The sequence below is a fragment of the Mus musculus genome, chromosome 6 (genome assembly GCF_000001635.26).
Source record: "Mus musculus strain C57BL/6J chromosome 6, GRCm38.p6 C57BL/6J".
Taxonomy (NCBI): domain Eukaryota; kingdom Metazoa; phylum Chordata; class Mammalia; order Rodentia; family Muridae; genus Mus; species Mus musculus.
Window position 1 is genome coordinate 116,222,189 of NC_000072.6, and position 16,518 is coordinate 116,238,706.

Consider the following 16,518-nt stretch of genomic DNA (forward strand, 5'->3'; position numbering starts at 1 on the left):
GGGGACACTATGTACTAAGGCATGATGAGCTTAAATATTAATTTTTGTTTTTTTAAAAATTAATTAATTTATTTTATATGAGTATAATGTAGCTGTCAGACACACCAGAAGAGGGCATCGGATCCCATTACAGGTGGTTGTGAGCCACCATGTGGTTGCTGGGAATTGAAATCAGGACCTCTGGAAGAGCAGTCAGTGTCCTTAACCTCTGAGCCATCTCTCCAGCCCTAGTTCTTGATTTTTGTTGTGTTTTCTTAGACTACCTTGTTGTGGCCTGGCATTCATTTCCTTGGGTGGAGGGACGCGTATATGCCGGGCATGCTGAACTGCTTTTCTCCTGCCTCCTCCTGCCTGTGGCTCTGGTTGTCAGGCTTGGTGCTAAGCCCTTTGACCCTTAAGCCAGTGGCTCTCAGCCTTCCTAGTGCTGCGTCCTCAAGCATGGTGATGCCCAACCATAAAATTATTTTTGTTGCTACTTCATAACTGATTTTTCTGTTTTTTTTTTTTTTAATGAATTTTTTAGTGAACTGTAATCTGTGTTGTCTAGGTCTTAGGTGACCCCTGAGAAAGGCTGCTTTAAGCCTTGTCAGTGGCTCTTGGATTCTACTTGACATTTAGATACCATGAGTGTCCGATTTCTCCCTTGCCCCAGTACATGTGTATATCTATGCAACATCTTACATGCATGCAGTATGGGAACCCCAGAGAACTATGGACAGCAAACTGTGAATCCAGGGCTTAATATTTACTCTTAAACTTTGACTAAAGTTATTTACCAGAGTAGAAAGGTAGAGTAGTTTCTTCCATGCATGCAGTCCTGGTACGCACATGACCTGGCAGCCTACTCCTATAGTCAGTGCTCTAAGAGAGCTGAGATATAAACTTGAGTCTCCTGCTCTTGGTCTGTGTCATGACGATGCAGTCATGAGCAGCGAATCAGTATCTATAACAAGAATGCTAATAAGTATTGTGAAACCTCTGAGATTCTCCTAAGTTATCCCCCACAGATGGAAAACCTCAGAAGACAGTGAAGGAGAAGAAGGAAAGGAGAACCCCTGCAGATGGTAAGTCCTTTGCTCATTAGGAGCCTTTAGAGAATGGGAAGATGTCACTGGCAACTGCTGACCAGTAGGTTGCACCTCCATTCACTTTTTTAAAGCATCTGAAAACACATTTTAGGTGCGAGGGTGAAAGAAAGGCAAGTGCAGAGTAATGCTTTGAGTGTTGAATTGCTAGTCCAGAGTAGGCGTTTCTGTCTTTCTAGATTTTTTTTTTAAATATTTATTTATTTATTATATGTAATTACACTGTAGCTGTCTTCAGACACTCCAGAAGAGGGCATCAGATCTCATACGGATGGTTGTGAGCCACCATGTGGTTGCTGGGATTTGAACTCAGGACCTTTGGAAGAGCAGTTGGCGCTCTTAACCGCTGAGCCATCTCACCAGCCCCTAGATTTTTTTTCGATGTGTAGGAATTATGGGTTGCTAAAGTTTTCAGTGAAGATTGTATGTGACCCTTCCATATTAACCAGTGACATCTATGTGTTCCCTTGCCATGTCTCCATCTATGGGACTGTTGCTCAGTTTGTTTTTCCTTTCTCTAAACTTGGGCATGTGGCAGTTAAACTATATTTTTGCTTCAAAGTAAGTCAGTCAAGTAATTGCCCTAAAGAATCACTTTTGTCCCCAGACATTGCTCCCTTAAGGATGAGAGCCTGTTTTTTTTTTTTTTTTTTTTTGAGACAGGGTTTCTCTGTGTAGCCCTGGCTGTCCTGGAACTCACTTTGTAGACCAGGCTGGCCTCAAACTCAGAAATCTGCCTGCCTCTGCCTCCTGAGTGCTGGGACTAAAGGCGTGCACCACCACGCCCGGCTGAGGACGAGAGCCTTTGAGGCACGTCCCTGGATTGTTTGAAATCTACTGCTTTGTTCTCAATACTCCTTGTGAAATATGGCTTTATTACAGTCATGCCATTATACTATAGATGCAGTCCCAGATATACAGAAATCCCAAACCCAGCCCCCCCTTTCATTCTTATATATTTGAGGGAAAATATTGCTGTATAGCCCAAGCTAGTTTGGAATTAGTGTGTAGCCCAAGCTGGCCTTAATCCTACCATGCCCAGCCTGTCCTTGATCTTAGTCTCCTGAATGTTGGAGTTACAGGCAGTGTGCCACCACCACAGGCTACACCAGTTTAACACTCCCTGTGCAACGTTACTTTCTGATAGATGAAGAAGACATCTTGTTCCCACCCCCCACACTGACTGATGAAGACTTCTCACCCTTTGGCTCTAGAGGTGGTCTCTTCAGTAACGGGCAGGGGCTTTTTGATGATGAAGATGAGGTGAGTTGGGCGATCGAGTAAAGCTCTTTGTGTCATCGAGCATGCAAGGAAAGGAGCCATGCTTTTGTTAGGGAGAAGAAGCTTCCTACCAGTTACGCCTTTCATATTTGGGCACATGTTAAAGTGAGAATCACAGAGTAAGAAATACTATCTACCCCGGTGCCCTATTGTTCCTTGATGTGAGGAGAGGCTGTGATGTATCAATAGTAGGTAATTTCCTTGAATTACCTCCCATGTCATCCTCTCCCATGTTTTAATTCAGTCCCTGACAGGCCCAAATTAAGATCATTTTGCTCTAGTCTGCACCTTGTCACTGATTCTTTGGCAGGACAGTAAATATGTAGCTTCAGAGTATAGGATACGTCTCAGAAATCTTCAAGGTCAGCCTTGTTTACCTCTGCATTTTAAAATTACCCTATGCCTTACTTACCACAACCAGAGTGACCTCTTCAAGGAAGCCCCTCGGGCTCGGCCAGCGCAAGCTCCTGTGAGTGAAGGTAGGTGTGGGGACGGATGCTTTCTCGTTGCCTGCACTCCTGGCTTGCTTTCTGTTTCTGTGATAAACACCATGGCAAAAGCAGCTTGGGGAGGAAGGGTTCTTGCCATCCGTGCAGCTTATAGGCCATCATCCTGGCTTGCCTTCCAGGTTCACATTTAGCTGTTTTTCTATCTCCCCCAGGATAATCTGGCTGAGCATTGGTACTGTATAAAGTGGGCTGTGCCACATCAATCATTAATTAAGGAAGTGTTCCACAGTCTAGGCCAGTCTGATGGAGGCAGTTCTCAACTGAGAGTTGCTCTCTCCAGATAACTCCAGATTGTATCAGGTTGCCAGAACACTACCCGGCAGACACGTTCTCGAGCTCTTTCCCTGTGAGGCAGAGCGCCCTGAAGCTTATCCCCGCTAAGCTGAAGCTGGTTTGCTTGAGCCAGTTGAAGACAGTTTGTTGTTACTGTGTCTTAGCAATAGGGAATGGTGCCATCTTCAGACCCATATCACGCATTTACCCTTTGTCTTAGTCAGGGTTTCTATTCCTGCACAAACAGCATGACCAAGAAGCAAGTTGGGGAGGAAAGGGTTTATTCGGCTTACACTTCCACACTGCTGTTCATCACCAAAGGAAGTCAGGACTGGAACTCAAGCAGGTCAGGAAGCAGGAGCTGATGCAGAACCCATGGAGGGATGTTCTTTACTGGCTTGCTTCCCCTGGCTTGCTCAGCCTGCTCTCTTAAAGAACCCAAGACTACCAGCCCAGAGATGGTCCTACCCACAAGGGGCCTTTTTTCCTTGATCACTAATTGAGAAAATTCCTTACAGCTGAATCTCGTGGTGGCATCTCCCCAACTGAAGCTCCTTTCTCTGTGATAACTCCAGCCTGTGTCAAGTTGGCACCCAAAACCAGCCAGTACACCCTTTAAAGATGATAAAAAAGTCAGAAAGAAAAAGATTTGTTTGTTATGCTGAGGCTAGCTTTACTATATTGACATTAATTCACAGGAACACCATGTTGAGAATATCACTTGGTCATCAGGAACTCATCAGAATCATCTGTTGGAATTTTTTAAAAGCCCAAAGTATTTTTTGAAAACTTACAATTTTTATTCCATTAGATTTAAAGAAAAAAGCTGTTGATATCAGGAAAAATAAAAAAATAAAAATTTAAAAAGACTTATTTAGGAACAGATTGCCTCAGAGAAGGGGTGGGTTTTTTTTTTTTTTTTTTGACGGTTTTGCTATGTAGTCATGGTTGGTTATCATGTAGCCCTGAGCTGTTCTTGATACACGACCATCCTCCTGTCTCAGCTGCGTAAGTCTTGTGATTGCAGGTATATCCTGCCATGCTCAGCAACTCTGATGAAGTAATTGACTTTTCTTTCTTATTCTAGAATTACCTCCGTCCCCTAAACCTGGAAAGAAAATCCCAGCAGGGGCTGTTTCTGTACTTTTAGGTAACAGGTTTTATAGTTAGTGTGTGTGTGTGTGTGTGTGTGTGTGTGTGTATTGTGTACACATGTGAATGTGAGGGAAACTGTATGTGTGTATTGTGTGTACATGTGGCTGTGTATACAGAGGGAAGATGACAAAACCCTAGCACTCTTGAGGCAGGGTGTTACACTGAACCTGGAGCTAAGCTGGTAGCAGTAAGCTCCAGAGAGCCGCCTCAGCCCTGGTTCCAGCACTGGGGTTACAGGCACAGGTACCAGCCACACCCTGCAATTTTATTTTATTATTTTTTTCTTTTTGAGCTCTGAGGATTTGAACTGAGATCCTCATGTTTCAGAACAAGTCCTTAACTTGCTGAGCCATCACCTCAGCGGTCTTTCTTAAGAATTGTAGAAATCCATTTTGTCATCACTTTATAAGGAGTGGCTAGGGCTTGGGGTGGGTGGGTACCCAGGAGCCCTAGAAAGCATTGGAGTGTTCATAAGTCCAGTGTATTCACTGGTGCTCTGAGCTCACATTCTGTATGAATTCAGAGGCTTTGCATGGGAATGTGACAGAGTAGTTCAGTGCTTGTTTCATATGTGCATGGCTCTGGTTTCCTGTCCAACACTACAGAGGACTGCATGTGTTGGGGAAAGGAGAGAAGAGGAAAGAAGGGGAGAGCCTGACAGACCAGCAAGGGGGGAGGAGCGAGGGCATCAGTCCAGGTTCCTGAGGGCTAGGCAGCCCTGGGCTGCATTTTGCTGTCCAACACCTGCACAAAGGTTATTTCATTTCCTAAGTGTTTTGTGGCTGAACCTGACTCATGAGTGCTGTCAGGAGGCTCCTGCTGGAGCATAGCTCTGACTGTCCTTCCATCCTCAGGGCATCCTGATGTGTCTGGGTCCACCTCTGCCCCATCACTGAAGGAGCTCCAGAAACATGGGCAGCCTACTCCGGGGAAGAGCTCACATTTGCCAACTCCTGCTGGCCTCTTTGATGATGATGATAACGACAATGATGAAGATGATAATAACTTTTTTATGCCATCTTCTAGCAAGCCTTCTAAGACCGGTACCACTTTTAGGCTAATTCTGGGAACTTAGAGAAGAAAATTAAACTTAAGGGGACACAGTTCTTCACATTCGGTGTCTCTTACAGTTCCAGAATGCCTTACTTACTGAACATTACTGTCATTGTCTTATCTATGCTTAAATTGTGCTATAGCCTTGGGGGGGTCCCTCATAGGTCAATCTTTTCTGCTTTGGGAATCAATTACTGAGGTTATCTTCTTTAATAGGGAGCTGAACTTCTTCTGTATTCTTTTCTTAAAGTTTTTGCTTCTGCCTTTCACATTACAGGCAGAAATTTAGTCACACTTCCTCCTAGCAACTCCGGGTAGTTACATGAGCGGAACATTGCGTGCTTGTTGCTTAATTCCCAGCTTCTCTTTTTTCTGCCAGAGGGCTCGTATTGTTTTTGCTTTGGTGCATCCTCTCCCCTCCTCCGAGGTCCACACTGATGTCCTTCCTGTGCTTTTACTCTCTGACGGAGCTATGCCTGGGGAGTCAGGAAAGCTGTGGTCTTTCTGTTTAGTGGGTCTTTGTTCGATTTTGAAAAGAATGAGCTGCTGGAGGGATGGCTCAGATGTTCTGGGTACGTTCTACACGTCCTGGGAACGATGCCCGGACCTCCAGCTGTGCAAGGGCAAAGATAGGATCCTCCAGCTGTGCAAGGGCAGAGATAGGATCCTCCAGCTGTGCAAGGGCAGAGATAGGATCCTCCAGCTGTGCAAGGGCAGAGATAGGGTCCCCGGGCTTTGCTGGCTTTGAGGCAGGTAGAGAAAACACAAGCCCCAAGATCAGGGGAAGACCCTATCTCAAAGGACTAGGTAGAGAGAGAGTAGTAGGACACCGGACACCTTCTGACCTCTGTATACATGCACACACACCCACCCCAAAACCTGAGCAAACAATGCAACACATAAACAAACAAACAAACAAACAAACAGAAATCTCGTAAAAAAAAATGAGGCATTTACTTTTCTACCCTGGGATATTTGGGATATTTCCATTGTACATTAAATGGAAAACACAAATGGTAGGTCATTTTACTCAGATTATTCCAAATTTATAATCTTATGAATAGCTGATATAAACATAAGGTAAGATTTAGAAGTGTGTGTACCAAGCTCTTGTGTCTGTCTTGTCTAGGTGGGCAGGTGGAGATGAGGGAATGCCAGCATTTGGTTTCATCTATTTCTGTATAGTTTGGTCTTTAATGAAAACAGGAGTCACCCTTCACATCTCCGTCCTACAGTTAATGACTTTTTGGCTCCTTAAAGTGATCTTTACTCTTTATCCCCATCTTGGATATACTTAGCACAGGAGTCTTCTGTTTGGAGAAGGTTCATTCATATGGTTAGCGTCTTTTGATTTATTTGAACTGCTGTTGCAGAGTGCCAGGGCTGTGGATCTGGGGAGAGCAGCTCTGTGGCAGAGCACTTGACTGCATGTCGCCCTCTCTGGTCAGCCCCGAGAACTGCAGGGAAGCAGCAGGGAAAGGAAGCAGCCGAACTAAAGGCAGAGCAGGGCTCCACTCACTTTGTATTTCTCTGTAAATGAGCAAAAAATAAGACACCTTCCATATTTATCTGTGGAAGAGAAGAAGTGTGTGTCTGTGTGTCTGTGTGTCTGTGTGTGTGTGTGTGTGTGTGTATTTTGACCTTAGTGTAATTTTTATGCTGTGGTTTCTCTTTTAAGACAAAGTCAAGTCCACTGCCATTATCTTTGATGATGACGAAGGAGATCTGTTTAAAGAAAAAGCAGAAGCTTTGCCGGCAGCTTCTGTGAGCCAGACACATGAAAGCAAAACGCGGGCAGATAAAACGGTGAGTGGAGGTGGACTGAGGGACATTGGCCTGGGCAGCTTACAGTAGCCGTTTATCTGGGTCTCAGAGGCACGTAGAGTTCTCCTTCATGTTTGCTGTCCTAGTTTGCTTTCTGTTGCTGTGATAAACACTGGCCAAAGCAACGTAGGGGAGGGAAAGGTTTATTTTACAGGTTGCAGCCTGTCCTTGAGGGAAGCCAAGAGAAGACTTCAAGGAGGCGGCAGTGGAAGAACACGGCTGCTGACTTCAGTGTTTTGCTGGCTTGCTCAGCTGCCTTTCTTACACAGCCCGGGCCCACCTGCCCAGAGGTGGCAAAGTTAGCAACCGAGAAAACACCTGGTAGACATGCCCACTGGCCAATCGGATGGAAGAGTTCTTTAGTTGAGTTTCCCACTTCCCGAATATGCCAGGTTGACAATCAAGAGTAGCAACTACATTTATATTAAGAATTTTGAAAAAAAAAAAGAATTTTGAACATAAAATTGAAAAGCACAATGAAACTCTAAATAACTTCTAATCAGATCTGTGAGATTAGTGAGGATTTGCCAAATATATGTCTGAGCCTTCGTGCAAGCATGCTGTTTTCAGGATTATTTGGAAGTGATTTGTAGTTGTTATGTTTTACCACCCTACATGTTTTATTAGGCAGTTCTGGGAATGCTGTTTTATCCCCACATGCCAGAGGCTGGCAGTAACTCTATAGAAGAGTCTCATGGCAGTCTGCATCCATGAGGCTCCAGGTAGCCATAACATTTCTTTTATAAAATAATACTCAATATAATACTGATTTAAAATAATTTTATACATAGTTGGTATTCTGTCTTTTTCCCCCGTGAGACATCTTATTCTACAGATGTCCTATATAGGTTTTTCTTTCTTTAGTGTATGTGTATATGTGTATGTGTATATGTATCAATACCTATATGTATGTATATACTTACATATATATGAGGGAATTTATTAGGGGATTTATTTAGAAAGGGAATTTTCTTGAATGGTTTACAGGCTAGGCCAGCTAGTCCAACAATGGCTGTCTACTAGTGGAAGGTCCAAGAATCTAGTAGTTGTTCAGTCGGCCAGGCTGTATATCTCAGATGGTCTTCAATATACACTGGAATCCTAAAGAAGTAGGCTCCAGTGCTAGTGAAGGAATGGACTTGCTAGAGAGCAAGAGCAAGCGAAGAGAGCCAGCTTCCTTCCATGTCCTTTATTGAGGCTGCCAGCAGAAGGTGCAGACCAAGTTAAAAAGTGGATTTTCCTCTCTCAGAAGGTCTAGATTACAGATGCATCTTCCTTCTCCAAAAGATCCAGATTAAAAATAGGGCTTTCCATTTTAAAAGATTTAATTAGGAAAAAGTTCTTCACAGGTGTGCCCAGTTGGGTTTTAGTTCATTCCAGATGTAGTCAAGTTGACAGGAGTAGCCATTACACATGCCACAGTGTAACATCCTCATTTAACTCTGACAACTACCAAAGTGACAGCATTTAAAATCATCTTCATTCCTCAACCAGCTTGTCCTTTGTCTGTTTCTTAAGTGCCTGTGTGACACTATATGTTTCATGTACACAAGCTGTGCCCCATGTGTCAGTGTATGTTCCATAGACACAGATGTGCCCATGTGACAGTACATGTCCCATGTATACAGATGTATTCCATGTGACAGTGCATGCTCCATGTACACAGATGTATTCCATGTGACAGTGCATGCTCCATGTACACAGATGCATTCCATGTGACAGTGCATGCTCCATGTACACAGATGTATTCCATGTGACAGTGCATGTCCCATGTACACAGATGTATTCCATGTGACAGTGCATGCTCCATATACACAGATGTATTCCATGTGACAGTGCATGTCCCATGTACACAGATGTGCCCTGTGCTTTATCGTGTTTGCATCATCTCTTCTGGGAAATCTGAGAAACTTATTTTCCAGTGACACTGTTTCTTCCCTGTTCACTAATTTACACCAGTGTTTAATCCTTTGTCATGGTAATTCTGTACAAAGTCCTGGTGTAAACTTCATACAGATGAAGGGCCAGGGCATGTTTAGTCCCTTGGTGCTTGCCTGGTGCCTTCTCCTAGGAGAGGCTGGGGACATTTGCTCAGATGAGCTTGTTTCCATGTCTCTTCCTTGCTAATAGTGTACTTGCTTTTCCTTTCTCTTTTTTGTGGGGATCCAACCAGATCGCCTTACCTTCTAGCAAAAATCTGAAGCTTGTGTCAGAAACAAAGACTCAGAAAGGTTTGTTTTCAGATGAAGAAGACTCTGAGGTATGGAATTCCTTTCTTAGTTCTGTATGTTTATACTATCAGTAACTTTCTGATGAGCCTGTCAGAAAGGTTTAAGACTTTTTATTCAGTAGTTCAGTTCTTATTTTGAAAATAATCTTGGGCTGGGGATATAATTTAGTGGTATAAAATGCCTGCCTAGCATATACAAGACTCTTTGTTTTCTTGAAAGTATGTGATCTTCAGAAAACAACACACGAGTGCGCGCACGCGCGCACAAACACACACATACACACACACACACACACAGAGCACACACACAGTAGCTTTAACTTTTGGGTTTGAATCCATTGCATTTCCTTTAACATACTTAAATTTAAGACTGTTGGTTGGTTGGCTCACAACTGTGAAAGAAGAAATGAGCTGGCTGCTTCGTGTCCTGGTAATGCTACTTACTAGAGAGTTTGTTGCCATTGAGATACATGTTCGGTACACCTTTTCCTGTCATTGCTGGTGACAGATGACAGGCTGTGGGTAGGAAGCCTCAAGCAGCTTGGGCTCCTATCCCCATGCGGTGGGTCTCTAAGCATGGTAGCTTCAGGAAGCGGGGCCTATTTCTGCTTGTTCAGCTCCAGATAGTGTAGATAGAGGCTGTGTTGCCTTTTTCATCCTAGTCTTGGAAGTTGTCCTAGATATTTTTTCTGTGGTTGTGATAAAAAAACTGATCAAAAGCAACTTGGGGAGGAAAGGGTTTATTTCATATTACAAGATGTCTCTTATTGAGGAAAGCCAAGGCAGGAATTCAGCAGAAACCTAGAGCAGAGGCCAAGGAGGAATGGTGTTCACTCGCTTTCTCTCTCTCCTGCTTGGACTGAGCCTGCTTTCTTATACACCTCAGGGCCACCTGCTCAGGGATGGCACCGCCCACAGTGGGCTGGGCCCTCCTACATCAATTAGCAATCAAGAAAATACCTCACATATATATCCACAGGCCAGTCTGGTGAAGGCAGTTGTTCAGTTGAGAATCTGTCTTCCTTGATGTGTGTCTTCGTCAGGATTTCTGTTGCTGCAATGAAACACCATGACCAAGGAACAAGTTGGGGAAGAAAGGGTTTATTCAGTGTACACTTCCATATTGATGTTCATCACCAAAGGAAGTCAGGACAGGAACTCACACAGGGCAGGAACTTGGAGGCAGGAGCTGATGCAGAGGCCATGGAGGGATGCTGCCTATTGGATTGCTGCCCCTAGCTTGCTCAGCTTGCCTTCTTATAGAACCCAGGCCCACCAGCCCAGGGATGGACCACCCACAATGGGCCCTCTCCGCTTGATCACTTATTGCGAAAATGCCCTACAGCTGGGTCTCATGGAGGCATTTCCTCAGCTGAGACTCCTTTCTTTGTGATAACTCCAGCTTGTGTCAATGTGACACAAAACCAGCCAGTGGAATGTGTCAAATGACAACCAAGATTATACATCACAGAAGTCCATGCTGTTCTTTCTGCAGTTGTTGATGGGACAGAGGCAGGAAACAAATTTCATTGCGTGTGTGTGTGTGTGTGTGTGTGTTTGTGTGTATGTGGAGGGTGTGGGAATACTGGAGATTGGGAGGATAGTAGGGGGTTGAACCCAGGGCCTTGTGTACTCTAGGCGAGCATTCTGCTACTGAGCTATATATTTCCAGTCCCTCAAGGTCAGTTCTTTTGTTTTTTGTTTTTTTTTTTTTGAATTACTTATTTATTTTATTAGATATTTTCTTTATTTACATTTCAAATTTTAACCCCTTTCCTCGTTTCCCCTCTGAAAATCCCCCTATCTTATCCCCCTCCCTCTGCTCTCCACTCCTGCTTCCATGTCCTGGCATTCCCCTACACTGGGGCCCTTCACAAGACCAAGGGCCTCTCCTCTCATTGATGTCCCACAAGGCCATCCTCTGCTACATATGTGGCTAGAGCCATGGTTCCCTCCATCTATACTCTTTGGTGGTTTAGTCCCTGGGAGCTCGGGGGTGGGGGATAGTTGGTTAATATTGTTGTTCTTCCTATGAGGTTGCAAACCCCTTTAGCTCCTTCAATCCTTTTCCTAACTTCTCCATTGGGGACCCCATTGGGGACCCTGTGCTCAGTCCAATGGTTGGCTGCGAGCCTCTGCCTCTGTATTTGTAGGCTCTGGCAGCACCTCTCAGGAGACAGCTATATCAGGCTCCTGTCAGACAGCACTTGTTGGCATCCGCAATAGTGTCTGGATTTGTTGACTGTATATGGGATGAATCCCCAGGTAGGGCAGTCTCTGGATGGCCTTTCCTTCAGTCTCTGTTCCACACTTTGTCTCCGTATTTCTTCCTGTGAGTATTTTATTCCCCCTTCTAAGGACTGAAGCATCCACACTTTGGTCTTCTTTCTTCTTGAGCTTTCATGTAGTCTGTGAATTGTATCTTGGGTATTCTGAGTTTTTGGGCTAACATTCTCTTATTGGTGAGTGCATACCATGTGTGTTCTTTTGTGACTGGGTTACCTCACTCAGGATGATACTTTCTAGTTCCATCCATTTGCCTAAGAATTTCATGAATTCATTCTTAATAGCTGAGTAGTACTCCATTGTATAAGTGTACCACATTTTCTGTATCCATTCCTCTGTTGAAGGACATCTGGGTTCTTTCCAGCTTCTGGCTATTATAAATAAGGCTGCTATGAACATAGTGGAGCATGTGTCCTTGTTAGATGTTGGAGAATCTTTTGGGTATATGCCCAGGAGTGGTATAACTGGATCCTCAGGTAATACTATATCCAAATTTCTGAGGAACTACCAGACTGATTTCCAGAGTTGTTGTACCAGCTTGCAATCCCACCAACAATGGAGGAGTGTTCCTCTTTCTCCACATCCTCACCAGCATCTGCTGTCCCCTGAGTTTTCGATCTTAACCCTTCTGACTGATGTGAGGTGGAATCTCAGGGTTGCTTTGATTTGCATTTCCCTGATGATTAAGGATGTTGTTCTTTAGGTACTTCTTGGCCATTTGATATCCTTCAGTTGAGAATTCTCTGTACCTCATTTTTAAATAGTGGTATTTGATTCTCTGGAGTCTAACTTCTTGAGTTCTTTTTGTATATTGAGTATTAGCCCTCTGTTGGATATAGGATTGGTAATTATCTTTTCCAAGTCTGTTGGTTGCTGTTTTGTTTTATTGACAGTGTCCTTTGCCTCACAGAAGCTTTGTAATTTTGTGAGGTCCCATTTGTCTATTGTTGATCTTAGAGCATAAGCCACTGGTGTTCTGTTCAGGAAATTTTCTCCTGTGCCCATGTGTTCTAGACTTTTCCCGGCTTTCTCTTTTATTAGATTCAGTGTATCTGGTTTTATGTGGAGGTCCTTGATCCACTTGGCCTTGAGCTTTGTACAGGGAAATAAGAATGGATCGATTTGAATTCTTCTACATGCTGACCTCCAGGTGAACCAGTACCATGTGATGAAAATGTTTGTTTTCCACTGGATGGTTTTAGCTCCTTTGTCAAAGATCAAGTGACCATAGGTGTGTGGGTTCATTTCTGGGTCTTCAATTCTATTCCATTCATCTACCTGTCTGTCTCTCTACCAATACCATACAGTTTTTATTACTATTGCTCTGTAATGCAGCTTGCCAACCTGTTTGCCATTGTGTAAAATGCAGAGGGGGCATAGGACACTGGAACCTTTTTGTAAACAAACCATTGGGGCTCATGAAGCCAGGTAGAAACCAGTGTGCTAAGAACTCTCTGTAGGTCAGTAAACTCATTAGGTTTGTATCTGATGAGTGGTAGGCACTGATTGTATAGTAAAAAGATATCGTCCAAATAGGTCATGGAAAATGTTCTTGTCTCATTTAATTATCTGGCTCTTGTATTGCGGTCCCTCTGCCCAGGGGACAGGTTGTCCTACTTCCTGTTTCTAGTTCATGCAGCTCAGCCAGCAGTGTCCCTTGGGCTCTGAGCTGACAATCCGTCCGGGGTTAAGGACACCCTCAGAGCTTGGCAGACCTTTTGCAGTGTTTCATAGTTACAGTTCAAGTGGAATAGTAGACCCTGTCAGCACATATCCTACCACTGCATTCGCTTCCAAGTCCAAGCCTTTTAAAATAGGAATTTCATTTGTATTTATTGAAAAGATGTAATGCATTCTCTGGGGAGAAACATCTTAACAATAGAGCCATGTTGGCCTAGCTCTCTGCAAATCCAGCCCATTTGTGGTAGAATTTGTCTGCTTCTCATAGATAATTCAGACAATGGAAACCTTTGGTTTGCCTGATGGGACTGACTGGGAAATGTCTTCCTGCCTCACATCCTTTCGGTGGGAATATGGTTGCCTTACAGCTTACAAAGAGTCTGCCTTTTCTCCTTGTATCACACACAACAGTGGCACATGCTGAGACATCAAATCTAGACGCACAAAGCCGCCATGTCCTAGTGTTTTGTATTTATTACACAGTAAAGCTGACAGACCTGGCTAACCAGCAGCTTTGATTTTGATTCAACAGGATTTGTTTTCTTCTCAAAGTTCAAGTAAGCCAAAAAGTGCATCACTTCCATCCAGCCAGCCCCCAACATCAGTCTCCCTTTTTGGTGATGAAGATGAAGAGGTAAATGTTGTTATTGCAACACCAGATGATTAACCTAGAAATTTGTTTTAGGTGGCTTTACAGCCAGAGTGGAGTACAGTAGAAATGAGCGACTGGGAAGGTTCTAGGTGACTGGTGTCTGGTTATGTTGGTGACTTCCAAGTTTTTCCAGTAATACATTTAAAATCTTGTACGTACACACACACACACACACACACACACACACACACACACACACGAGTGTGGATCTCTTATACCCAGTAATCTATACGAATGTCTTAGATAAGTGGCAGTAGGAAAGAGGAGGCAGCCATGTTTTTTGTTTACATTTCTTCTCACCCTGGGTATAGAGAGTGTCTGGGGTGGTAAAGAAAAGTAAGAGGTAAAAGGATATAGATTTGAACCTTTATGTAGCACTGTGTGCAGTGGTTGATTCATGTGCCTGTTGGTCCACACTCAGTTCCACCATTGCAAATTTCTGCAGATTGCTTCTGTGCGTTAAAGGTCACTAGGTTCATTGTAGCCACTGAAACAAGTAATGTCACATCTTTGCCCAGTGGTTGGTAAAGGGTTTAAGTGTGTAGTGAAGGAAAGCTGTTGTCACTAACATCTCACTGGCCTGCAGCCTGTTATACTTGTGATCTTTCTACCTTACCAGTGTTTACTTAAAGACCTCCAGTACTGTCTTTGGCTCAGGACAGCTACAGTATAAGCTATTAAGAGTTTTTGCGGGGCTGGTGAGATGGCTCAGTGGGTAAGAGCACCCGACTGTTCTTCCAAAGGTCCGGAGTTCAAATCCCAGCAACCACATGGTGGCTCACAACCATCCGTAACGAGATCTGACTCCTTCTTCTGGAGTGTCTGAAGACAGCTACAGTGTACTTACATATAATTAATAAATAAATAAATCTTTAAAAAAAAAAAAAAGAGTTTTTGCATCATAAACCAAACCTGGGCTCTCTGATGGTTTTGTTACCTTAATGTAAGTGGGTAAATAGAATTTTGGGTGGGGTTGGGTATGGTAGCAGGATCTCTTAGGTAGTCCAGATGTTTTGTAACTGACCATGCACAGCCCAAGCTAGCTTCAAATTTATAATCTTCCTGCCTTGGCTTCATTAATCCTATGGTCAAAGGTGCATAAAGCCACAGTCACTACATATTAGATACTTTTAGACTATTTATAAAGGTCACTGAATTTCCTTAAGATGCCAGGGGTTTTATTTAGTAAACCGTTCCATGCCTTTGTATTCTTATTATAAATTAATTATAAATAATACTTCTTTTTCTAACTTTCTTATCTGTAAAAACTCCTTTTAGTCATTAATGCAATATCTAATTCTTCGAGAGATGCTTGATTGTTGGCTGTTGCCAAGGCTCTCATGCCTGCAGGTGGACTGGGAAGGTGACCTCCTGGTGCTTCCACCAGCTTGCCTGTCCTTTGCCCTCTCAAGCTCTGGCTCAGGGTCTGTAGTAACTCCTGAAAGTTGTCCTCTAACCTATATACATGTACTTTCCCCATTCACATATTCTGTATATACATGCACATGCAGAATAATAGTTAAACATTTTTAAAAAGATTTATTTACTTACTATGTATATAGTGTTCTGCTTACATGTATTCCTGCACCCCAGAAGAGGGCATCAGATCCCATTACAGATGGTTGGAAGCCACCATGTGGTTGCTGGGATTTGAACTCAGGACCTCTGCCCTAAGCCATCTCTCCCAACTCCCTCCCTCCCTCCCTCCCTCCCTCCCTCCCTCCCTCCCTCCCTTCTTTCTTTCTTTCTTTCTTTCTTTCTTTCTTTCTTTTAAATTAAAAGAATTCTGTGGTAATCTCGTTTTTCTTTTGTGGATAGTACTTGTAACTTGAAGAGGTTGTAGACTGATATATGCAGATGTCTTGTGACTGAGTTGTTGATATGTTCTATACTGTCCTACCATTTGTTCTTTTAGGACAGTCTTTTTGGGAGTGCAGCAGCTAAGAAGCAGACTTCATCTCTACAACCTCAGAGTCAAGAGAAAGCAAAGCCTTCCGAGCAGCCCTCAAAGAAGACATCTGCCTTGTTGTTCAGCAGTGATGAGGAGGTAGGCTACGGTTTGCCCACACACACGGTCCCGATGCAAATGAAGACTGAGTTAGAGCTGTTCTAAACGTGTTTGCTTACTGTGCTGTACTCACTGGGGCTTAGTCATGGAAAGATGGTGTTTGCAACACTGATCTTTCAAAGAAAAGTGTTTAAGTAATGTGTTAAACATTAATACATTCAAAATGGAGTTAATATGGCTTCCACCACAGGTTCATGGCTGAAGCTCTGTATCAAAAGATAGCAAGGAAAAAGCATTCACATCTAAGGTACATTTGGGGTGATAAGGAACCTGTGGGTATGCGTTGCTAAGTGTGACAAAGAACAACGTTTGGGAGAAGCACAGTAGGACTGGAGAGAGGTCTGCAGTGAAGCTGAAGGGGAGAGGTCTGCAGTGAAGCTGAAGGGGAGAGGTCTGCAGTGAAGCTGAAGGGGAGAGGTCTG

General features: G+C 43.6%; 1 protein-coding gene across 4 annotated transcripts in view; it reads left to right on the forward strand.

The window, feature by feature from the left end:
• Washc2 (WASH complex subunit 2`) overlaps positions 1-16,518 on the forward strand; it is a 54,654-nt gene that overhangs the window by 14,170 nt on the left and 23,966 nt on the right. For all 4 annotated transcript variants that reach the window (XR_003956205.1, XM_006506214.3, XM_030255438.1 and 1 more), the window contains exons 11-19: positions 1,008-1,064; positions 2,233-2,348; positions 2,788-2,845; positions 4,236-4,298; positions 5,158-5,346; positions 7,035-7,162; positions 9,354-9,440; positions 13,909-14,010; positions 15,944-16,075. Coding sequence is in view for 3 of the 4 variants with exons in the window: in XM_006506214.3 (XP_006506277.1) it covers positions 1,008-1,064; positions 2,233-2,348; positions 2,788-2,845; positions 4,236-4,298; positions 5,158-5,346; positions 7,035-7,162; positions 9,354-9,440; positions 13,909-14,010; positions 15,944-16,075 (932 nt within the window). In the remaining variant the exon portion in view is untranslated. The remainder of the gene's footprint in view (positions 1-1,007; positions 1,065-2,232; positions 2,349-2,787; positions 2,846-4,235; positions 4,299-5,157; positions 5,347-7,034; positions 7,163-9,353; positions 9,441-13,908; positions 14,011-15,943; positions 16,076-16,518) is intronic.